The 25,233-nt window shown below is 30.9% G+C and overlaps 2 protein-coding genes and 1 long non-coding RNA gene across 6 annotated transcripts; 1 reads left to right on the forward strand and 2 right to left on the reverse strand.

Annotated features, from left to right (window-relative positions):
* Positions 1 to 8,866: 8,866 nt before the first annotated feature.
* On the reverse strand, positions 8,867 to 13,691 carry LOC118027752 (uncharacterized). 4 transcript variants are annotated; one of them, XR_004683876.2, is made up of 7 exons: positions 13,368 to 13,691; positions 12,213 to 12,290; positions 12,011 to 12,086; positions 11,135 to 11,208; positions 10,959 to 11,013; positions 9,214 to 9,281; positions 8,867 to 9,101 (listed from the first exon to the last, which is right to left on the reverse strand). XR_004683876.2 is itself a non-coding variant. In XM_035031203.2 (7 exons), the coding sequence occupies exons 1-6, from the start codon at positions 13,395 to 13,397 to the stop codon at positions 9,239 to 9,241; spliced, it is 372 nt and encodes a 123-aa protein (XP_034887094.1). In that variant the 5' UTR covers positions 13,398 to 13,689; the 3' UTR covers positions 8,867 to 9,104; positions 9,214 to 9,238. The 4 variants fall into 4 exon arrangements, 2 of the variants coding, with proteins under 2 accessions (XP_034887094.1, XP_034887093.1); XR_004683877.2 differs by having other exon boundaries at positions 8,867 to 9,104; XM_035031203.2 differs by having other exon boundaries at positions 8,867 to 9,104; positions 10,943 to 11,013; positions 13,368 to 13,689.
* A 4,979-nt stretch (positions 13,692 to 18,670) lies between these two features.
* On the forward strand, positions 18,671 to 20,759 carry LOC118027745 (8-hydroxygeraniol oxidoreductase). Its single transcript, XM_035031190.2, has 7 exons — positions 18,671 to 18,818; positions 18,926 to 19,068; positions 19,157 to 19,194; positions 19,309 to 19,711; positions 19,804 to 20,043; positions 20,164 to 20,319; positions 20,474 to 20,759. Exons 1-7 carry the CDS (start codon positions 18,779 to 18,781, stop codon positions 20,582 to 20,584), a joined length of 1,131 nt encoding a protein of 376 aa, XP_034887081.1. The 5' UTR covers positions 18,671 to 18,778; the 3' UTR covers positions 20,585 to 20,759.
* Positions 20,760 to 23,027: 2,268 nt separating this feature from the next.
* Positions 23,028 to 24,146, reverse strand: LOC140955016 (uncharacterized). Its single transcript, XR_012168746.1, has 3 exons — positions 24,067 to 24,146; positions 23,927 to 23,972; positions 23,028 to 23,247 (listed from the first exon to the last, which is right to left on the reverse strand). It is a non-coding gene; the product is annotated as an uncharacterized lncRNA (long non-coding RNA).
* Between the last annotated feature and the right edge of the window lie 1,087 nt (positions 24,147 to 25,233).

Genomic DNA, 25,233 nt, shown 5'->3' on the forward strand with positions numbered 1-25,233 from the left:
ATACGTGCCTCATGAACAACAAAATAAAAAAAATAGGCTGCATTTTTTTGCTATGATCAAATATAGTCCCTCAAAACTTCAATTATTTTAATAAATAAAACCAAATTTGATCTTACCAAATCAAAAATAAAATCAATGAAGTAATATTTTTTCGACACATCAAGAATTCTATAGGAAGCTAATTAAAATAGATCATGAATCCTAAAATCCATCTAACACAAGTTGTAAGGATAAAATTAAACAAGTTAGTGACAAATAAAAAATGATAAAAGAAAAAAAAATAATGATGAGCATTGTTTTATTTAACAATGCTTTGTGGGGAGCTCTGTAATTCTTTTCTAGGGCAATTAGTTTTTTTCTTAATTTTAACTATAGCTTTTGATGGATCTCACTAAACAAAAGAGTTTGCAGGACCTTCTTTAATTTTCATGGATGAAGATTGTGGCGTATTTGTCATTTTTATCAAACATTTTCCCTAGTATAAAGTGAGAGATTGCCTTTAGATTTACCAAATTTGTTTTTAATTAGTATCATGTTATTCTGACCAAATATTCATATATTATATCTAAACTTACTAGTCTTTTTATTATTTGTAATAATTCTTTACTTGAGTGGTTGCAATATCTATTTGAAGTTTTTTGCACTTTAAAATAAATAAAGGAGGTAGAGTAACAATTAATATTCTTATTGCATTGGTTAAAATTTATTTTTATCACAACCAAATGAACTTTGCCTAGATTAAGAGTGAACAAACTATTAAGTCTTGGATGATAATTTCTTTTACCTATTTATCGCACCAATCTATTATTAACAATAATCAATTCTTCACACTACAATGTATAAAACGTCATTTCTTAATATTTCTACAATAACTACCATATAAATTCTTTAATTATGATGGAAGTGTATTTGCATAGTGTACTTGTATGAATTGAAGAGAAAGATTTAAGTTTCTTTGAAATTCTACTCTAAAAATATATGAATAAATATAATTCCATCTATTTTGTCTTAAAGTGTTATTTGGCATTGTAATTAGAATTTACTCATTATAGTGTTTGTTTATATTATATTATATTATATTATATTATATGTTTTGTCCCATAATGTTTGTCTAGGATTGTATTGGAACTTTTTCTTGTAGTGCATATCTGACAATGTCGGCATTTAGAGTAAAGTCAATTTATAAAATGTTTTAGTCAATGCAGAAACAAATTAAAAAAGAAAATGCCCAATAACTTCTTAAGAATAAAATTAAGCTAGATATTCAAGGGTGAGTTTTATGGAAACCAAGGCAATTTTTTAATTAACTTTTTTTTGTTATCTTCATACTCCTTATAATAAAAGTATTGGTTTATATCACACCAATCATGAGTAGAATCACAATGCTACAAGGAAAATTATTAAGATACGTTTAAATTTTCAATGTAAAGCCCTTTTTCTAGTGTCAGGAATTCAAGAAGGTGAAAATTTCTTTGAGAATGCCTTTAGTTTTGTTATAGCATAAATGTGAACATCATTTTATCGCAAAATATTCTTCTTTTTTAAGAGCTAAAATGGTGGAGTTTTGTACTTAGCTATATTACATAGATCCTCATCTCTTTTTATATGTTATTTCATTTAGATTTCTTTTACAAAATAGATTATGTTCTAGAAGAAAATGTTTTTTTCATTCTAATAAAAGAGCTTTCACTAGTTGAAATCTTTTACCAATGTTACTTAACATTATTTGCTATTTATTTAGATCAACATCATCAATAAAAAAAAAGTACTTAAAATTTCATATTAGCTGGTGTGCTAGCTAAAGAAGAGATTTTTACTTCACCTTTAGCCTTTGATTAAAAAAAATGTTTTCAATTATTATAAATGAAATTTTGATTAGCTCTTCTCATTCGTGGCCCTACTAAATGGTAGGTATTACATATTTCTAAAAATGTTTTGCTATGTTCTTTTGTTTTTTACATTGATAAGAGAGATGTTATCACTTGTGAAAATCTTTTATCTATATTGCTTAACTTTATGACACAACAAGGTGATTGGTTGACAATTTTTATATTAGAAAAAAACTAGCCCTATGAATATCTAGAAGTTAATTTCTCAAATATACTTGTATGAAAATCTTATGGAATATCTAAATTAAAGATGTGTTAGAGTTGATAAGAAGAGTATTGACATTTAGTTGACAATCCTAAAGAATCACAAAATCTATTTATGGTAAAATCTTATTTGTGGAAACTAAGGAATTATATGTGATTACAAGACATATTATTCCTTGCTAGTTGTCATCCCAAAAAAGTCAGTAACATTTATATCAATGACCATCATCAAAATTCCTTGTAGTTGATTGATCATATCAAAATCAACATGTAAAATCTTCAATCACGCCACACAACAACCTTTTTAAACATACTAACACTTGAAAATAAATTTTTCATCGCGTACTCACATGACAACATCAAGTTTATCCATACAAAAACAACAAGTAAATGATAATGCAAAAAAAAAAAAAAAAAAAGAGATAAGGATTTTATTGTGGTTTGATACTAACCACCTATTTCACTTTCTAAATAGTAAGCTTGGGCTTCTATTTTCACTTACAGTGTATTTCATAGGCCAGTCCACACCTTATAATGAATTCTTTTACGAGTTTAAAATTCAAACCTTTTCAACCGATCTTTTTACACAAAGCTTAATATTAAAGCCACCCTAATATTTTTCATAAAAAAAGATTGAAACCAACCAATCCTTTTACACAAAGGCTCAAGATCAAACCCATTAATCGTTTTTTATAAAAACAAAATGATTGAAAACCAATGGAACCTTTTAGACCAAGGCTCAAGGTCAAACCCAATATAGTCTTTTTCATATAGATAGATTGTCAAATCCTATATGAGTTTTCATAAAAAGCTCACAACCAAAAACCAAGCGGTTATACTGATATTACAATTCAACAATAAGTTTAAATAAAAAAGAATGAAAATAATACTCACTCTGAAGAATAAATTACAATAAAAAATCTTAAGTCTTTAGTAGATGCAATCTAACTCTTTTTAGGTGAGGTAAGAGGTGCAATCAATGTGTAAGAGAATAACAATGAATAAGGTCAAATGGAAAGGATAATTATATAAGAATAAAATTTGTAGATCAATGATTACAACAACCCTGTAAAAGTTGTAAAAAGAGGTTATTTATAGAAAAAAAAAAGCATCTAGTAGTTGTTTAGCATAAGACAAAATAGGTGAAAAAATCTAAATTTTAAAAATCTGGTTTATGCTTGGTTTTAGCTAGATGAGTGAGGATATAGAGTGAGATATTTGAAATGTTTGTCTTGTTTTTCCTGGTTCAAAAAAAAAAAAAAAAGGATAACATAATTTAGATTCAAATATTGGTGCAAGGACAAAAAATTATAATTTAGTTTATAAAGGGTGTGCCTCTTACACATTTAATAGTAAGAGACTATGAATAATTTCAGCTTAGTTAAATGATAAGGTGGCCAACCATTTAGTTAGGAAAGTCACTTGGTATACTAAAAGATTTTAAAGATAAATTTAACTGGTAAGGTTGTCTGGTTTGCTAGGTGTCTTTGGAATTTTATATCTTATTTGGTTAAATGGTATCCTACATACTTTATAGCTTACAAGGGGCCTTAAGAATGTATTTGTATAGTCATTTGGTGTATAAAAGGTCTTAGGCTCTTTAAGTGTAGGCACAAGGTGTTTTAAGGCCAACTTTTTAGGATAGTATTATAGGTATAAAAAGTTTATTTTACAAGTTAAATTAGCTCTTAAAAAGACTTGAGTCATATTTAATAATAACTAAGACTAAACTTAAAGCATATTATCCCATCAATTAAGTATGTTTTTAGCATAATTTCAAGACTTATCGATAATCCTTGAGATATAATGCATATATTAAACCTATATCAACACAACCTTAATGGAATGACTAGTAACCAATTAATGATTTCAAAACTAAGAGTAATAATACAGACCAACATTTTCATATTTTTTATGATGACAAACCATTAATACTTTTGCAATTATTAACATGCCAACAATCATGTGTGTGTGTCTATATTACATTTGATAGGGGACACAATCATATGTGTGTGCTCCCCTATAATGTAATATTTTTCCTTTATCAATTATAATAGGTGCTCATAGGATGCAAAAAAGATTTCAACAATATAAGTATTTTAAAATCAATAAACACAAGTCCATGACATGAGAACATAATACATCAAAATGTAGAACCATTTAGGCACTACCAAACAATGTCATAAAAACATAAATGAAGCTGAAATATAGAGGCGTATGCTACTATTCAATTAGTTATTTGTTGTTAATTAAAATAGCTAACTACTACTATAGAGATGAAATTCATGCTATAAAAAGAAGTATCTAAATATCTTAAGTATTTAAATACCATATGAAAGTAAAAGTATCATTAATAAATCATCTTTTTCTATGAATATTCATACCAAAAATATACCCCAGCCTCTTAATCACAAAAAAGATCCACATTAATGATCATCCTAGATTTTAGAAAGGCACGAAAAAAATCAAACGTCTAAGATTACATACCCAAATAGAAATAGTTAAAAAATATATTTAAAATGAATGAAAATGAGATTGATTAATGATGATAATTTGTAAAGGCACATAAAAATGCTTAGACTTTATTCTAAGTTGGTTCCATTGGGACTTCTTCTTTCATTTTTTAAGAAAAAACATAACCATTATTTAGCTAATAGCCATTTTCATTTCATAGTAAAATGTCGAGAAAATCACGTATAGCCTTTGAATGAAGGAGACATATAACTTGAGTTCAAATATTGATAATAAGTTCTTGTTGCATTGTCACACTTTTGGCTAGTACATCAAATCAAAGCAACTAATATGTCACTTTTCTTATGTAATATCATACTTATCAAGCCTTTAGAGAAATGCTTAGACTTTATTCTAAGTTGGTTCCATTGGGACTTCTTCTTTTATTTTTTAAGAAAAAACATAACCATTGTTTAGCTAATAGCCATTTTCATTTCATAGTAAAATGTCGAGAAAATCACGTGTAGCCTTTGAATGAAGGAGACGTATAACTTGAGTTCAAATATTGATAATAAGTTCTTGTTGCATTGTCACACTTTTGGCTAGTACATCAATCAAAGCAACTAATATGTCATAAGTAGATGTCTTATTTGATTTCTTATAAATAAACTTTTCTTATGTAATATCATACTTATCAAGCCTTTAGAGAAATATGTCCTATCAACTTGCTAATTTCTATCATTTAAAGTTATTATCTGATAAATAGTCTTAATCCTTTAATGCTGAATATTTAAGTAAAAATAGACACATATAAGTGAAAACTTGAATGGATTTGAAAACATTAGCCATAGTTATTAGGATCAATCTTGGCTAGTTAGTCTTATTCCTTATCTTAAGACAAGCCATCATTCATATAGTAGACTAACTAATATGACTTTTTCTATAAACCACAGACTAAATGACTCTAGCAACCAATTTATACAAAAAATGGTTTGAAATAATCAAATGAAATGAATACCTAGTCATAACATTAAATGTTTTGGTATTATGATTTTAAAAAAAAATGATATATTATATGTCAAAAATATAATTTTGGAAAGATATCAATATGACTTTTCTTAATAAACACATCATAACTATTTATAGAGCTAAAAATATTATATATGAACTTACATAAAGATGGTAATAGGATGTTTATTAATCATATTTGTGACATGATAAATTTGGCCATGAGTTATCTTTCTTTAAAGTAAGATTGACATAAGATTCTCTCACTATATCTAGATAGATGTCTGTTTGAATCTTAGCAAAATGTGTTCAGCTAGAATTCACAAAGATTGTTAAAACATCTGAAAAGTCCATTAACTCATGGAAGACCACTTATTGACTTTTAAGCATTGGTCTTTTTTAGATGCTAGCATTGTACTTCTCATGAGCTACATCTAACACAAAGAAGTCATGCCTAATAAAAGGACTTGAAAACATTACCATGATAGTAAAGAAAGTGTTGTTGTCTTAGCTAACCATGATCATTATTTGAGAGTTCAAAGTTGTTTCTTTATGCTTTTAGTTTTTTTTATACTTAGGGGCTGAAAATTTTAGCTTCCTTTTAGCTTTAAACTTCATTCTTGGAGGCATGGTTAAGCAACACAAGTTTACGAACCTATAAAATTTTAGTGAGAGTGAAAAGTGAGAGTGAAAAAACAGGTGTTGGAAAGAGTGAGTAGTTTAATTTAGAGTAAGAAGTATTAATTTCAATAAAATTTTGGTTGAAAATATGAGGAGAAAATGAGGTAGATAAAAAGATAAATGATGGAGTATTATTTATATCTAAGTGGAGGGAGAGTGCAACATATTTTACAGCTTGAAATGTACTGCAAAACAGGTACAATACAATCGGTCAAAATAACATCAATGATAGTCTAAAATGTTCAATTTCTCACCTTGATGTTTTGTTTATCAAAAGAGTTTTCTGGTATACATAACCTTTATTTTTTAATTGAAATTTACCTTTATAATTTCCTTCATATTTATTCATTTGGTATACCTAATGTTTGCAACTTAATTCTTTAATTGAAAATACTTTTCAAAGCTAAATTATGAAAACTTCAAACATATTGAATACATTCATGGTGCTCTTGCCTTTTCTCATTATGATCAAATTATACAAGATATGATGCATGTTATTCATAAATTACAATAATAACCATACTAAAATATAGAAAAAAAAATTAAATGGCTACCAAATGAAAAAAAAAAAAAAAAACCAAATGACATTTAAAAGTAAGGTTAAGTTCAACTGAGGATTACCAATTGCTAATTCAAGTTGCAATAAGCAAAATTGATCTTCATTAAAGGGTTTGTTGAAGATATCCTCCACTTTATTGTCCATGGTCTCAAACAATTGAAATATCACCTTTATGCATATGATCTTTGATAATGTGATGCTAATTTCTATATGCTTGGTCATAGAGAGTTAGATGGGGCTTTTGGTAAGATCTATGACACTAGTATTATCATAATATATTGAAATATGATACAACTAGAGGTCAAAGTCTTTCAATGTTTGTTTTATCCATAAGACCTAGGCATAACATGATCCTGACACAATATATTTTGTTTTTATAGTGGAAATGGCAACCAAATTATGTTTATTACCGAACTATAATACTAATGCATTTCCTGAAAATTAGCATATATTGCGGTAATGCACTTTTAATTGAGGCAATATAACAAAGTTAGAATCTGAATAACTTATAACATTCATATTTTTTTATTTGAGGGTATCATAAATCAATTCAAAAATGCTTTAAAGATACTTGAAAATTCTTTTAATGATATTAAGGTGTCTCTTTAGGAGTAGGTTAAAATCTAATACATAGACATATACTAAATATGATATCAAAATGAGTGAAGTTAAATATAATAAGCTTGTGATCATACCTAGATATCATTTAACATCAAGATACTATTTTCATCCTCGTTGATCTTGGTGGTTGTGCTCATTAGTGTTAGACTTGTTTCAAAATGATTCCAATCCAAAATTTTTGAGAAGTTACTTGATGTACTTGGATTGGTTGACAAAAATTCTATCTTTACTTAATTTAATGTTGAATAATAAAATTAAAAAAACCTAAAAATTACTTAAGTTAACTTATCAAACTCAAAATTTAAGTCATAGACGAGAATAACTCAATATAATAAAAATAAAAATAAATTATAAAACTTCAATTTAAAATAAATATAATATTAAATGAAAAAAAAAAAAAAAACACACAAGATAAAATAATAATTACGATATCAAACAGGTATTGTAGGAAAGTATAATTATTACGATAATAGAAGATGGGATAATAATTATGATGATTGACAAATCGTTTAAGGATAAACAACCAATAGGAATGAAGGAATCTGATTTTCTTCCCTATTTGGATGCGAGGTTGCAACATGGATCGTCCCTTGCTAATTGTCGGACTAAGCAGAAACAGCCTATCACAGTGAAGGAATCTGACTTGGAATATTAAGAAATCCTCATCTATATATCTTGGTATTTTTCTCTTTCTTTCTATCCATCTTTTGTTTTTGTTTTTTTTTTTAATCAAAGTTCTTCAGAATTCACGTGAAGGGATCTTGAATAGAAATTTTTTTTTGCGTTTCAAAAATATTTTTAAAAAAATTTAAAGTTTTTTTTTTATTTTAAATTAATATTTTTATAGCATATTTTCAGATCATTTTAATATATTAATATCAAAAAATAATTAAAAAAATTATTTTAATATATTTTTAAATAAAAAAACACTTTTAAAAACCAACCACTACCCCTCTCTAATTTCATCCTCCATGCTTTGGTTGTGTTTTAGCTTGTTAAATTTCAGCAGAAACAACGCAAACCTGGAACGTTCATCATTGTTTAAAGATTTGTGGGCATGGATTTAGCTAATTTCTTCTGCTTATCTGCAGCACAGAAATGATTGAATATGTATAACTTTCACTTATAAACTAGAAAATATCATTATTTTTATTTGTTATTATAAAAAATATACGTTATTAGCCTTCTTTTTCCTAAATAAGTTAGACCATTTGTGTAATGCATGCTTATTAATGTAGAATGCTTTCTAAAAATATTTTTAGCTTTTGTTTTTACATGGCAAACAGTACTACATTTTATCTTTCTTCTTTTTCCCTGTCCTAAGATTTCCGTAACTTCAGACAACTTGTTCAGACAGAAGCGTAACCCCTGCACGACAGTTGTTTATGCTAGGAATTCAAGATATCCAACTTGAAACTAAATTCTGGGCTGTCCATGATGGTGAAAAGAAAGAAGAACAAAAAAGAGTAGTGACCTTGTGCTCATTTGAAAACAAAATCAATAGGCTAATGACATACTTGGTTGTGCATGAAATGTATGATAGAGATAAACAACATACAAGAATGCTGGCAATAATTTGGATTCAAGTTTTCATCCTTGATGTAACATGGCAAGTAGCTCCTCCACCTTCATTTATGGCGAAGCTGTTCCCATGTTGTTTTCACACAATGGTATCCATGTTTTCATCCCTGCTTCAAATCAATATAGCAACTTCAGTGGACAAAATTACTTCAAGGTTCATGTAAACTAAAATATTCACCATGGGTGAAATCAAGCAGATCATGATAAAGGGCGACTTACAAAGGTTAAATACTGGATTTGCTCCTTATTTATCTGCAAACTCTTTGATTTCAGTCAGTTGCTGGGTCCTGAACCATAACAGAGCTTGTAACTAATAATGGAAGCTATGCAATGAAAGTTATTCAAAATTTTAGATTAACCACAATATGGCCACAGTTGCAAAGGTTGCTTTGTTGAATAGAATACTTAAGATGGCAAATAGCTCACTGATGCAGTTTCAGTAGATTGGTTCAAACATTGACAAGGGAAACCGCTAACAAATGAACATGGGGTCCTAACTCGGATGAGAATTCCATCAGGGATCAAGTCATGAGAATTCCATCAGGGATCAAGTCTAGGAGTTTATCATGTAAAGTTTCAAGAGAAAGTTCATGGTTCATACCTCTAAAAGACACTTTAAACTTATGATCCAGATTCGATTGCCTATATCTCCTAAGTTCAAAAGTGCTTGCCTAGTATCAAGGCTTCAAGCATGGTACAATCACCAACAACGACCATATTATAGCATAAAAACCTAACAAGGATGGAACTGAACGATTATGCAGAAGATTTTCACTCACTCATGCACACAGATCAAAATTTGATTGAGCTTCTAAACTTCAAAAGAAGTGGTAGTTACAAACAAGTTTTCGAGCCATTAAAAAAATATATATATATCTTTTGCATCGGCTGGTTGGTTTTCAAAAGCCATGCATTAGTGAAAACTAAGAAAGATGAAAAGGAGGTTTGCTAAAACTTGAATTTGTAACTTAAACACTGAACTTTGGACCATCATAAGTTTTTTATTGTGCTGGATTTGTACATCTTCCTGCCAAGTCCTCCTTAGTCTTAGAATTTCACACCAACTTTGTTTATGAATAGATTAACCACATTAAGAGCTATTTGTACAACCCAGTGACAAGCAAAAGTTATATTCAAGAAATCCACACTGAAACCAGTACTGTTGGTAAAAAAAAAAACTCATATCCTTATTTCCACCATAAGCTCTTACACTTTCCTCGATATTGTTCTCAACCACCATCCTCTTCAAATTGCAACAAACACTTGAGGTTTTGAAACAGCTTTAGTTGTGATAAGTTGCATATAAATTTGTGTTTCCCATCCCTTCTATTTCTGATCCCAACATCAAGAAAGCAAATCATTCTAACTAGCCTGACCTATTCCATCAAGCTAATATGTACTAACCCATTGGAGACTTTAATTAGCAGGACAGAAAAAAGTGTCATATAAGTGCCCACTGACCACTAAAAAAGAAACTTTTGGTGGCGACTTTGCATAAGTCAACCCTGTCGAACTTGATTGAAAATCTAGGTAGTTTCCTGGTTAAGAAATTCAGAAAATTAGGAAATGGGCTTCCCACTCCAATTAAAAAAGTTGATTCGGTGGAGATCCTGGATTTTATTCTGAAATCGAGGTCCAGATAAGAAGATACCAGCAATTTTTATCCTGTATTTGTTTTCGCCTTCATCACTATACTATAACTAGATTACTCTAACTTTCATTTCTTCCACAGTATTTCTGAAAGAAATATTACCAATATGATCATTCATACATCCCCACAATTTCAATTCCAGTAAATTCACCATAAACCATATAGGCATCCATCTAATTACGGTTCCATATGACAGGAGAACTCCATTGACATCCCATCTAACATAAAGCCAAGACAAGTTCATTGAACATGAAGCACTCTTTCATTGAACATTAGAGAAAGACATTAAGCGATTACCATATTGATGCATTACCAATACCAAGACCATTGCACGTAAGTATCATTCCTTTAAATCTGGTCAGATATTCCTGCATTGCAATTACAGAGTTTCCATATGAGCATCAATATATTATACCCTAATAGACCTTTGACATCGGCCAAGACAAGTGTAATCCTGCCATCTAGAATTAACAATATCAAAGTTCTTACCCGCAAAGTATACTTATCAATCTCATATATTCCAGTTAAGTCATAATCGAAGCGTTTATCTGGATCCCTCAATACTGCAGAAGAAAATATGAGTAAGAAAAGATACGAGCAGAAGTCATCAAATTGAAGACTTACCACATCTGTAGTACCTCTAGACATTGCTATTGTATCATCTATTGTCACAGCAGTTACCTTTAAGACATCAACATATGCATAAATTTGTTTAAGCCAAAAGGGATATGTGGATTGGAAATAAGATAACTAATACTTTCAGCAAAGTTTTCTTTATGTTGTGAAATGTTCTCTACCTATATATAAACAAGGAGATCCCAAATTAAAAATATGTATATTTGTGTGTGTGCGCGTGCACACATCTTTCTCCCAAAAACTGGATAACCTTATACATAGATATATATGTCTCGTAAACGTTGTTTGTTATGTGTGCATGTGTGAAAATCTCTCTCTAGGGGTGCATATGCGTTTGTGCGTGCACATCTCAACTGACAAGGGCAGGAAATATAGTACATCAATCACTATAAAATGTCTTCTTTCTTTTGTTTTCTTTTTTAAAGCAGCACTCACATTTTCAATTATCCAACACATATTTCAAAGACCTTGAATAGTGAAGTTAAATGATAGCAGCTACATTTTATATGTAAATTAATAATACTTGCCTTGATTCATCTAAAAAGTTTGCTTGCATCCTCATATGCATTTCGCAAGAAACTTTTAATAAAAGAACGCAATAATTTCTAAAAACTATAAATAATGTAATTGACCAGAATGATAAACAAGATTTCCCCGATTTTTGCCCTGGAAACAATACACAGTGTTAAGAATTAAGGGCTTGGTCTTATGTGCATTCATGAGAATTACCATTGTAAGCTTCGTTAATCTCTTGAAATTTGGTAGTAACTGCATTATCCCCCTTGTGCTTATCAGGATGCCACTTCTACAACCAAACAAAAATATCAAGAAATTTTCTTAGTCAATGCCAAAGTTATTAAAGAAAATGATTATTCAATCAAGAATTAAAAAGCTCACTTAAGAAGCTGCTCAGAACAGATGCACCACTAACCAATGCAAGCCTTCGGTAATTTAATCTTATCTTCTCATCTGTTGCATCATAATCAACCTCCAAAATTTTGTAGTAATCCTACAAAGAGTAAGGGTTTATCATAAGACGATGTAGACAAAAGTGTGACCTAAAATATCCACAATGAGAAAGTATGTCAACTTATCACACAACAAGAAAGTATTGTGAATAACAGGATAGAGGCATGACACCTGAAGCCATCGTTAAATGGTCCCTGAGACCACATAAATAGGAATAAACAACAGATAAACAGGGTTATGATTTGCAACTATTCTCTAATTCCGCTACTTAACAAACAAACAAGAGGATAACACAACTTATGGGGAAAAAATGATGTCCTTAACCAGAAAAGATTCAAGCATTTTTCTTCGGTGTTTTATCATTATCTTTGGTTCCATAATCTGCTTCTGCACAATACTCTTTATCCTATATTATTTTACTTGTCATATGACCATGTCACTCATAGAAACCACCTTCTTATTAATGGAAAATTCAATATTAACAGTTGACAGTTATACGCAACAAAACAGAGGAGCATTTAAGATTGCAGGATGCCAAATATGCAGCAGCAAACTGTACGAAGTTGTAAGGGACAAGCTCTCATGTTATGGCATATCTGTTATAGAAGCAAGCATAACTTTATTATCGACAAGAGATTAAATTTACACAACTACGAATCAGACCAATCAGCTAGCCTGAAAGTTGAATAAAAATCCCCAATCCTTGCTTTTGTATGATATCTAAGTAATCAAACAAAGCTTCTTAAAGCTTACCCTTTGACCATTACTCATTGGAAAACAAGTTTCAAGTAGCTGTACTACAAATCATGAATGAAGGAAAACTTTAACAGTAAAATAACTTTCATTGTGGTGTAAACAAGAGCAACCAGATTCACATGTACATCAAAGAATATTAAGAAATCCGTTCAACCAATTATTATACTTGAGAAGACAAACTATTATCTAGGATGCCATGCCATGAATTATAGACAATCCTTTCCATTTATTATGTTTTCCCAACTATTTCTCGTAATTAAGGAAAAAAAAAACGGAAATCAATGCCTTCAAAGAAACTAAGTTGGGGGGGAAACCATGAAAATGAAACCCCAAGAGGTATAAAGGATAAACAACTGTGCACCTTTTGAGTGGTGTTTTCATTGCCTTCCATATGCTATGGTGATGGTTCTGTTGTGGAGAGGATTTTGCGCATACTTCATCTCATAAAACATAAAAAATAAAAAATAAACGGAGGATGTTGATGGGATCTTCTCAAAAACAATGAAATTCAGTCTGGTTAGATATTTGAAGAGTTATAAAAGAAAAAAAGAAAGAGGGTGTTGTGTGGTGGATTTATTTTGGATTCCTAGCAGACGGATAATATATGGAATGGAAGGAGAGGTTCTTTGATTGCCACAACGCTACTCTTTGGATTTGTGTCTCCACTTTTTTCTCGGTGTGTGTGTGTGTGTGTGTGTATATATATATATATTTGCGATGCACGCGACAAACATTGTTGTCTTATTTTTATGTGATAAATATTTAAAAAAAAAAAACAATCGTTACCTTGGCTACCGGCACGAAATGATCTCCGATTTAAGCTTAAATCACGGTAAAGTTGCCGGAATTTGTTAGAATCCACGGAGAGCGCAAGCCAAGTTCTAAATCCAAATCATAAACACAAAATCCATTACACCCTTCAACGATCAAATCGCAAAATGTTGTAGGGAAAATGCAAAATTACAAAAGACTTAAATGATGTCGGTGGAATTTAGATCTGTAATTCTTTTCTTTTGTGTTTTGTATTTTTTTTTATTTATTGCTTCAAATGTTTTACATCGTTTCGAGGAGTTTCATACAATATCGGGCTTGTACATGTGTTTAGATTGATTGCTTTTAGGGCTGGATTAATTGAGGTGTTTGTATTGTTTGATAAAATGCTTGAAAGAAAAGTTGTAAAAATGTAACATTTCACTTATATTGGTATTTTATATATCAAATTAATTATAATAGTATTTTTATAATATTTTTTAAAAAAATTATTGATTGGATTATGTATCTAACTATGTATATATATATATATATATATAGAATGTAAATTATAATTTCTAACGAATTTAAGGGATCTCAAACTCAGTTTTATTCATTTAAGCCTAATTTAATTATTTTGAAATTGATAATTCACTCAAATTTTCATAAAAAAGTATTAAATAATAATCCTCAAAATAACAATCCATCATAAAAAATATGTGTCGATGTCAAATTAAGAAAAGAAGAAGAAGAAGAAGATTTATTTACCTAAATTATTAGACTATGGACTACAAATGCAATAAAAGAACAAATAAAGGAACCAAATCATAATAAAATTGAAGATGCTCTAGCTAGGCACGTGTGGAACTCAGGACCCATTCCCAGGGCTTGTAGTGTGCAGATATGTTGGGTTGGTGCAGCCTTGGCTACGCCTCTAAGGTTTAATTATGGTGGTCAGGTGCGTGGTTATTGCACGGTTAGTTGATCTCCATGTTTTTTTGGCATCCTTGAGATGACTTTTTATTTACATTTGAATGTTTTTGTATATTTTTTCAATGACGGATATTAATTATTTGATAATACAACTGCATTATTAAATGATTATAAAATATCTTTTTAATATCAAGTATATTACCAAGTCATTATTTATTTTTTATAATTCTATAACAATAATTTAGTAGCAACTAATTGTACTTAGTTTTTATATTAATTATAAGTTAGTTTATTTTTCAGTTGCTTTTTTGTATATATCAGTTCTCTCTTATCACGTTCATAGGTGGATTATTCAATGTACATTTAATATTTATTAGTAATTCAACATGGATTAGTTAAATAGCAAATAGTTAGAAAATACAAAGCTCACATATATTTAACATAAAAAGCCTACAAACTAATTTAAAGATATTTTTTCATGATTTTCTTATAAGCATTGGTAAAAATTAAAACAATTTTCTTCCTATAATGCAATTATAAGAAAGTTTCACGTCCTTTTTTTAAAAATAAAAATAAAAATAAAAAATGCTTTGTTGTTTTGCAATGCATAAATAAGCAATTGTTTAAGATTAAAAAAACAAAGTGTCTTGTATTTTTTTTTTATTAAAAAAAAAGTTAGTGTGATTGTATAATTGAAGCATATATGATCAAATGAAAAATGTGATAAATTTTAAAATTTTTATTTTAATTCCTTATATTTAGTAATATTTATAATTTAAAAAATCTTGAAGCAATTCAAAACAAAAAACTTGAATTTTTTTTTAATCTAATATGCTAATATTTTAATTTTCATATTGTATAATTAAAATGTCTTCGTCTATTAATATATCAATAGCGTTATAGTTATTACAATTACTTATATTTTAATGATTATTATATCAAGATATGGAAATGTTATGACCTTATAGATATTAATTTGTGGGTGTAAACACAACATAGTTGTTATGTTTTAATTATGTTATGTGTTTATTTATTTGATAAAAGTTCATTATATATATATATATATATAACACATAAATATATTGGTTTTGACATATCATCAATTCCAGGTTACATTGGGTTTGACTGATAGTAGAACCCAAATATTTTGAATCTGATATAACAGTAGACTCATGTTCTCTTAGATTTAACAGATTGCTAAATCTAAATATATTTAGTTTGACATTTCACGATATCTATAGTTTTTAAAATCTAATATATTATTGGATTTCAACTCACTTTTAGTTCGTTAGACCACTTTGTTATAAACTTTTTAAAATCTAAGAAAAAATGCTAAAGATAACTTATCTTACCACAAATAAAAATTAAAAGTGATTTTAATTATTGAAGGATTTATGTCAAATTTGAATCTTCATATTCTAATCATTTGAGTTTCATTATAAACTACCATAAACGATATCAAAATCTAAATAAAATATGTTCAGGTGAATTCAAAATGATGTAAATAAAATGTGTTCAGGTGAATTCATTATAATATAAGCTTCATGTAAGATGCCTTTAAATGTGACCCAAACCATTGTAAACGACAGGCTTGCAGTGAACCAGTGTTCTCCTCCCTCCTCTTGCTTAATTTGTCCTCCTCCTCCTCCTCCTTCTTTATTATTTATGGTAATTGGTAATTGAGTAATGAAAGACATGAGAAATAAATGGTATGTTCTTCTTCATAAGATATATGTTTCATTTATTGTTGAACGGTGGTGGGGATTCCTTTAAAGTGATCTAAGGGTTCAAAAGCATTTGATTAATTTTATATAATTAGAAGGGCATTTTATTATAAACAAAAGGATTTACCTTATTTAAAATGTCTCATAACTTACTTTATTCAGGTTATATTTGGCTTGAAATGTTATTACATATTGGTTTTTTAAAAAATATGCTTTTCACTTGGTATAAAAAAATAATCTAAGTGCATGTTTAGTATAATATGGTGGTTACTTTTCAAAAAATATTATATTTAGCTTGAAATGTTTATTATATATTGTTTTTTTAAATGATTATACCATGCTTTTCACTTAATATAAAAATTAATCTAAGTGTATATTTCGTAGTGGGGTGGTTGTTTTTAAAAAAATATTATATTTGGCTTGAAATGTTATTATATATATATATAATTTTTAAAATGACTCAATTGAGATTGCTTTTATACCATGCTTTTCACTTGGTATAAAAAATAATCTAAGTGCATGTTTGGTAGTATAGTGCTTTCTTTTTATATATATATTTTTTTTAAATAAAAAATAATTTTTAAAACCAATTCAAACACAAAAATAAGATGCTAAACTCGAACGCAACAAAACTTGGACATCAACAGGTGACGTGGTGGGCAGAGCAATGATCTATAACATAATACTATATTAATTCCGACAGCAGAAGCAAGAACTAATTAATTTAACAAGTATAGTGTATGATATTTGTCGTGTAATAATATGTACAGGGCAGTAGGTGGTGGGTGCTCGGTCACCAATAATTTTCTCTATAATATATAAGGTATGCTCTATGATCCATCTGTTTATTTTTTTAATATTGATGGACACGGACCACGAGACATGCTCTATTATTGAGCAAGCTGGTTTATGATATTTTTCCTACTGGAAAAAAGAATTTTATATATGTGGTCTTGGGGTCAATCAAGAGGTAATAAATTGGAAATAAAAGCGCAATTTAATGTTTTCTTACTTTAGGATCATTATTTTGAATGATTCCTCGTATATTTATTAATCTATTTTGATGAATGAAACATCATACTATAAAAAAAACCAATTAAAATATTTTTTTAAAATATTCAATTTGGTTTGGTTTTGGTTTCATATGCATGAAATTAAAAAAACTAAATAAAAAAAAACAAAAAAAAAATGATTCAAACTGAAATGAGGCATATTAGAAAGTCCAAAAAATCTTTAAAAAATAATATAGTTTTTTATTTTTATTATAAAATAACTGAAACAGAACCGTACCAAAACCAAACCAAATTAAACAAAACTAAAACTGGTTGTTTGGATTTTAATTTTTAATATAAAATAATTAAATGGAACTGAAATTAGTTGATTTGAATCAATTTTGGTTTAATTTTAATTTTATTTTATTTTTTATATTTTATAAAATTTTAATTTCTGTATTTTTATAAATAAAAATCAATCCAAACAAAATATAATTAACCGGATACTTGCTAAACAAGAAACACTACCTCTTTCTTATATATAAAAAAATATTGATAATTATTTGGTGAGGTATCGTTTTAAAGTCTCTTTAATTTAGACCCCACCACACCCGTCTTTTACCCATTTTAGTATTTCTGGACGAGCTCTTATTTTTAGACAGGGTGAGGCCACGCACTTTTATCCATTCCCATTATTCTATTAATTATTATTGCTGTTGAAAAACCACCCAATCAATGCACAATAATAAATCAGACGTAAATTTTATGGTTAATCCACGTAAATTGTTTCTGTGTCCATGTATTTAAATTTTAATCAATAAAAAATAATTTAAAAAAACACATTTCCTAAGATACGCGATCAGAGGAGGGAGGAGGCCGAATCCTAAATTGAGGTTAGGTGAGGTCCGGAGGAGTTGTCCGATTCTACCCTCTTCTCTCCTACTGGAAAAAAGAAATTTATATATGTGGTCTTGGGGTCAATCAAGAGGTGATAAATTGTAAATAAAAGCGCAATTTAAATTTTTTTTTTATTTTTTATGTTAGCATCACTATTTTGAACGAATCCTGATAAATTTATTAAACTATTTGGATGGATGAAACATCTTATTATTAAAAAAATCAATTAAAATATTTTAAAAAATATTCGGTTAGGTTTTGTTTTGGTTCAAAAAGATACCGATTAAAATATTTCCTAAGATACGCGATCAGAGGAGGGAGGAGTTGTCCGATTCTACCCTTTTCTCTCCCTACATTATATTTGCTAGTTGCCTGCACTGCATAAGTATAAGCATTCCTCAGCAATCCATATTCTGAAATCAAAACTCCTACGTTAGAATTGTTAGCTGCCTGCACTGCATAAGCATTCCTCGGCAATGTCAACGAGCCGCAGCTCACAGATTATAACATGTAAAGGTACGTTGATGGATGAGTTTTCTTCATGTGTGCTCGCGTAGCCACAGAAAGAGAATTCCTTTGCTTTCAGACATTAACTTAATTGCTATCTGGGCTTCGTCTGTCAGCGGCTGTAATATGGGGAAGTGGGGAGCCATTGAAGGTTGAAGAGATACAAATAGAACCGCCAAAATCGACTGAAGTTCGAGTGAGGATGCTATATGCAAGCGTGTGTCACACTGATATCTTACTTGCCAAACGCAAAGGAGTTGTAATACAATTTACTTGATCATCCTTGCATAATTATTATTAATGTCTTTCCAGCTTACTGTGTTTCACCATTTTATCTCCTTTTCCAGCCACTTTTTCCTCGAGTCCTGGGCCACGAAGGCGTTGGGTAAGCCCTCTTCTTACTACATATAGCAAAACTAGTACCCAAAAGCTGGGGTGGCTAGCTTTTGATGAATAAAGAGCTCATCTTACAATAACTTGAATTGTACTCCCATTGAAGAATGGTGGAGAGCTTTGGGGATGAAGTCAATGGTCTTGAAGAAGGAGATTATGTGATACCGACAATGTTAGCAGAGTGTGAAGCCTGCGAGAATTGTACATCAGCGAACACCAATTTATGCCTGACATACCCTTTAAGCCGTAGTGGTCTCATGTTAGATGGCACTTCAAGAATGTCCATCAAAGGGCAGAAGCTGTATCACATGTTTACTTGCTCCACTTGGTCCGAATACATGGTTATTGATTACAATTATGTAAACAAGATCGATCCAAGCATACCTCTGCCCCATGCCAGTGTTCTATCATGTGGATTTTCAACTGGATTTGGAGCAGCTTGGAAGGAAGCTCAGATTAAAATGGGATCAACTGTGGCTGTTTTAGGCCTTGGTGCTGTTGGACTCGGGGTTTGTTTTGTTCCTTTCCTTTCCTTGAGAAGAAAAGAAGAAGAGGGTGTAGAATATTTTGCTTTGTCTCTCAAAAATCTCTGTAAATGCAGGTCACAGAAGGAGCTCGAATGCTAGGGGCAGCTAAGATAATCGGCGTTGATAAGAACAGCAAGAAAAAAGACAAGGGGCTAGCTTTTGGAATGACCGATTTCATGAACCCTGATGAGTGTTCGGATAAATCTATTTCACAAATGATAAAAGACCTGACTGGTGGAGTGGGAGTGGATTATTGCTTTGAGTGCGTTGGTTCCGAGTCCTTAATTAATCAAGCCATCCAAGCCACAAAAGAGGTATATATATATGCATGCTTCTAACTCTTTTTGTTCTGCTAATCATATTCTAACTCGATTTTTGAGATGTTCGGAAGACGACCATTCAATAAGAGTTTCTCCCTTGATGCTGGTTGTTAGGGAAAAGGAAAAACAATTCTTATAGGCGGAGGAATCAACAGCGTAAAGATCGATTACTTGCCTCTTTTTTGTGGAAGAACCCTAAAGGGGTCCATTTTCGGAGGGCTCAAAGTAAAATCCGACCTTCCCATCCTCTTTCAGAAATGCAAAAATAAGGTATGTCCTTATCAAATTAGGATGTGGAATGAACGTATTAATTGAAGAAAAATAAAATAAAATCATTTACCTTACTTGACAATAGCATACCACTGGAATGAGGAACTCCATAAATTAAGAGAAACTGATGGCGGGTCTGCTTAATTTCTGACAGGAATTCGATCTTGATGAACTCTTGACTCATGAAGTTACATTACAAGATATCGAGAAAGCATTTGAGCTGTTAAAGCAACCAGATTGCGTGAAGGTGCTCATCAAGATTTGATTGATTAAGCTGCTGTTAATAAAGCCTGGCCATGTTTATGTCATCTGAAATAAAGTTGCCAGGATTAGAAAACATGCTTCCTGTATTATTGCCTTGCGAGGGGACTCACGAAGTCTAGCAAGATGTAAGCCTGAGTACTGAATATCGATGGATCTAATTGTTTCAAGCTTTGCTACTTCTCAAGAACAATTCGAGCATATTTGTTGAAGTTGATGAAAAATAATTTTGATTTGCAGGTGCTCTAAAGTGAAAGTATATATTTCTTACCTGTTTTTCCAATTCTGAAACTTTGATACTTATTTTTCCCAAATACCCTCCAGCATCAGCAGCTACACAGAAATAATATACAAAAATATCTTACGTTGTTCCTTCTTGTTAGTTTATCTTTTATCTTCTATTTTGTTTTTTTTTTTTTATCTTTAAAACTAATTTCACAAATATTAAAAACAAAAAACAGCTACCATACCAAACACTTGCCGGATTTCTTGCCCAATCTGCATCAATATAACCAATGATATTAAGGTGATCATTCTTTGATTAAAGAATTCCTCTTCCCGGAGAGGATTTTAAGTATTTAAGTACTCGCAATGTTGCCTCTATATGTACTTCACTTGGGTTGTGCATGAATTGGCTGACAAGATTGATTGCATATGCGATATCAGGACGTGTATATGAAAGGTAGATGACTCTTCCCACCAATTTCTGATATCATTCTCTATTTGTGGGAACCTGATCTGGATATTCCGCTAAACAATGATTTTATACAATTGGTGTATCTACAGGTTTGCAATCCAACATACCTGTCTCGGCTAACAGGTACAATACATACTTTTTTTTATGAGAGGAATATGCTCAGTCTTGATTTGTATACTTCGATGCCCAAAAAATACTTCAACCCACCAAGATCCTTCATTTCAAATTCACTTGCTAGATACCTTTGTATTTCTTAAATTCCTTCTTCATCATTTTCTATGACTATCATATCATCAACATAAATAATCAAGGCCACTATTTTTTCCCAATTTCTTTTCAGAAATAATCTATGGTCCGAGTTGCTTTAGCTAAATCCATGCTTTCATATTGCTAGACTGAATCTTTCAAACTATGCTCTGGGAGATTGTTTGAGTCCATAAAGTGATTTTGTAAGCCTACACACCACATTTTCTCCATTTGCATCGAACTATTTTCTTTCCATCTAGCAATGTAGTTAGTTCCCAAGTATTAATATTAATCTTCCAGTGTTCATCTAGCATAGGTTCTTCAATGTTTCGTGGGACCTGTTCTGAAGATACTTTTCCCATGAAGACCTTTTATGCATCTAACATGTTATCAGTTGAGTTAAAATTTGTAATGGAGTATTTAGACTTTCTTCCTTCTGTTTTCGGTGAGTACCAGTTTGGGGGTACTCCCCGATTATGCTTATGAGGTAAATTGTATGTCATAGAATCATGTAATGTAGGAGAGTCAGAAGATCTTACCTCGGTTGTAGTGTCTGGATTGTCCTCACGATTCTGATTTTGGTTGTGTTGTATATTGGAGAGGGGGGGTATTCGATGTGGCTTGAGTATGTAAGTCGGTGTGGTTGATCTGCTTAGAAATTTTCAATTATGTTTGAGTATGGTCAGGATGAACCCAATCTCATATATGTTGTTCATGCCTATTCTCCCCTTGAAAAATAGATGAGGATGGTTCATTGAAGAAATATTTGGTCTCAAGAAAGGTTACATCCATAGTAACATAGAGTTTCCGTATAAGGGGATCATAACATCGATATCCTTTCGTATGAGAACTATAGCCAAGAAAGACACAACGAACAACACATGGATCTAACTTGGATCGTTAGTGCTTCGAAACATGTACAAATACAACATAACCAAATATCTTTAAAGGTATATAGAGTGTTGAAGGTAGTTTAACATATTGTTCCAAAGTCTGGAGTGGTGTGTGAAAATTAAGTACTCGGGATAAATAGATGTACCCATGACATCAGGCCAGTATTATTAGGGCATATGGGCAGCTTTCATAATGGTTCGTACTGTCTCTAGTATGTGTCCATTTTTCTGTTTGACAATTCCATTCTGCTGAGGAGTATATAGACAAGTAGTTTCATGTATAATGTTGTTGCTATCACAAAATTATCTAAACTCTTGGCTAATATATTCGCCTTCATTATCAGATTGAAGTGTTTTAATGCACATAGAGAATTGAGTTTGTATAAGGGTGATAAATTTCTAAAAAACTGGTAGGACATCTTTCTTATGTTTCAACATATAAACCCAAGAGATCCTTGTACAATCATCAATAAAGGTGACAAACCATCTCAACCCAATAGTAGTCATAACAGGTGCAGGGCCTTATAAGTCAAAGTGAATAATCTCAAATGGTGCATTGCATGTATTATAACTGATGGGGTAATTTGTTTGATGACTTTTACCTAGGATACAATCATTGCATTTGAAACTAGAGAGCAGTACTTTTTCAAATAAAGTAGAGAATAAATGTTGTAGATAGCTGAATGATGTGTGTCCTATATAACCAGTAATGCCATAACTAAATGTCTTGTCTGTTTGGGCGGAATGAACTTTTCCAAGGTCCAAATCATCCACATAATATAACCCTCTCCTCTTAGTACCACGACGAAAAATCTTCTTTGGGAGAACATCCTGAAACAAACAAAATGAGGAGTACATCAGTACACAACAATTTAAATCTTCTGTTACTTGCCCTACTGATAGTAATTTAGTGGAGAGTGAAGGAACAAAAAGAGTACTAGGGAGAGTAAATGTGGTTGATAATTCCACTATTGTGGTTGATAATTCCATTGTTCCTCCCCCTGTTATCGGATATATATTGTCATAACCTATTTTAAGTTACTCCCATATTTATTTCATTCTCTTTAAAAGAAAAAACACAAAACAATGTCGTTTTTAATGACACTATTCTCCTTCTTCCCTGTACATGCACAGGCAGGGGAAGAAGAAGTTTTGCTCCCCTGTATTTTTCCCGCTTTCTTTCTTTCTCCCTACTTGCCTAAGCTCTGATCCATGGCCTACCACTAGATCAAAAATAGAGGGGACAAGCTCCTCGGGCGGCCTTGAGGCAGCTGCCTAGTGGCCGCCCAACCACCCTACCCCTATGTGATGATTAGACAGGGGTAATAGACCTCTTTCCTTATTTTTTTCCCCTATAAATACCAATAGGAGAGAAGAGCCAAATGAGGGGGCAGGTATAGAGAGAAACAAGAGAGGTAAGATTGAAAAACAGAGATGATTTGTTTTGAGATACAAAGATGAGAAAAGAGAGAAAACAAGAGTAGAAGAGAGAAGAACCGCCACCGCCTACCTTCCTCATCGCCGCCATGAGAAACACCTTGAGCCACTGTCTACAGCTGCTCCACCACCAACATAAATGAGAGAAGAGAAAGAAAACAGAAAAAAAAAAAACACACACACACACAAAAGAAGAAAAAGAAGAAGAAGAACCTTTTACTAGTGTTGCAACTCCCCATTGCACAACCATTTTGTTTGGAAGAAGAAACACCAATAGTGCTGCCACAAAGTCACTACAGAGAAGGGAGAACATTATTAATAGAGCAGAAGCAAAGACAAGAAAAATAGAAAAAAAATAAAGGAAGAAGAAACAGAGGAAGAACACCCATTACATTGCAGTAGCTGCCACCGTTCCTCGCCGCAAACCACCCTTTTTCCTCCTCTCCATCACCACCAGCAGCACCGCCAAGAGGAGTTGCCCGGTCTGTTTTCCCCCGTTCCTCTCTTCTTCCTTATTCTTTTTCTACTCCCCGTCTCCATTGTTTTGCAAGTGAATAATGGAGAGCTGCTCCACTGTTCTTTGTCTAGCTTGACCCAAAATAAATGGGCTGGGTTCAATCCATTCCAAAAAAAATTAAAAAAAAATATATTTTTTAAAATTTATGATTTTCCCATGTATTTTTTCTAGAAAACATGCTTCCTGTATTATTGCCTTGTGGGTGGACTTATGAAGTCTAGCAAGATGTAAGCCCGAGTATTGAATATCGATGGATCTAATTGTTTCAAGCTTTGCTACTTCTCAAGAACAATTCGAGCATAATTTGTTGAAGTTGATGAAAAAGTAATTTTGATTTGGCAGATACTCTAAAAGTGAAAGTATATATTTCTTGCCAGTTTTTCTATTCTGAAACTTTGCTACTTATTTTTCCAAAATACCCTCAAGCATCAATAGCTACACAGAAATAATATAAAAAAATATCTTACGTTGTTCCTTCTTGTTAGTTTATTCTTTATCTTCTGTTTTGTTTTTGTCTTAAAAACTAATTTCAAAAATATTAGAAACAAAAAACAGCAATGATACCAAACACTTGCCTTTTAGATTACTGGGATAGGAGGAATTCTATCAACATTGTTTAGGCAGTTCAGAGATAATTATTAGTATCAATTCATTGTGTTTTTTCTTTATTGCATAAAACTTGAATATATTCATGTAAAATAAATCTTTTTTAAGGATGGAAACCTAAGAATAGAAAAATATATCAAATTATTTCCTAATTCCTAAACTTATTCATGATTTCTAGTTTTTCTTATTTATAATATTTTCTAAACCAAGAATTAAACTTTGTCAACACTCCCCCTCAAATTGATGCAAAGATATCT

This window comes from Populus alba, chromosome 19 (assembly GCF_005239225.2).
Source record: "Populus alba chromosome 19, ASM523922v2, whole genome shotgun sequence".
In the NCBI taxonomy this organism is placed as follows: domain Eukaryota; kingdom Viridiplantae; phylum Streptophyta; class Magnoliopsida; order Malpighiales; family Salicaceae; genus Populus; species Populus alba.

What these genes read in the sequence shown, in the direction of transcription:
- LOC118027752 (XM_035031203.2), bottom strand. Translation starts at nt 13,397, where the DNA reads ATGGAAGGCAATGAAAACACCACTCAAAAG. An exon ending in GATTAACGAAGCTTACAATG is followed by an intron (nt 11,209 to 12,010) that starts GTAATTCTCATG and finishes TTTCTTCTGCAG; the next exon opens with TATTGAGGGATCCAGATAAA. An exon ending in TTGATAAGTATACTTTGCGG is followed by an intron (nt 11,014 to 11,134) that starts GTAAGAACTTTG and finishes ATTGCAATGCAG; the next exon opens with GAATATCTGACCAGATTTAA.
- LOC118027745 (XM_035031190.2), top strand. Translation starts at nt 18,779, where the DNA reads ATGTCAACGAGCCGCAGCTCACAGATTATAACATGTAAAG. An exon ending in TTGCCAAACGCAAAGGAGTT is followed by an intron (nt 19,069 to 19,156) that starts GTAATACAATTT and finishes CTCCTTTTCCAG; the next exon opens with CCACTTTTTCCTCGAGTCCT. An exon ending in CCATCCAAGCCACAAAAGAG is followed by an intron (nt 20,044 to 20,163) that starts GTATATATATAT and finishes GCTGGTTGTTAG; the next exon opens with GGAAAAGGAAAAACAATTCT.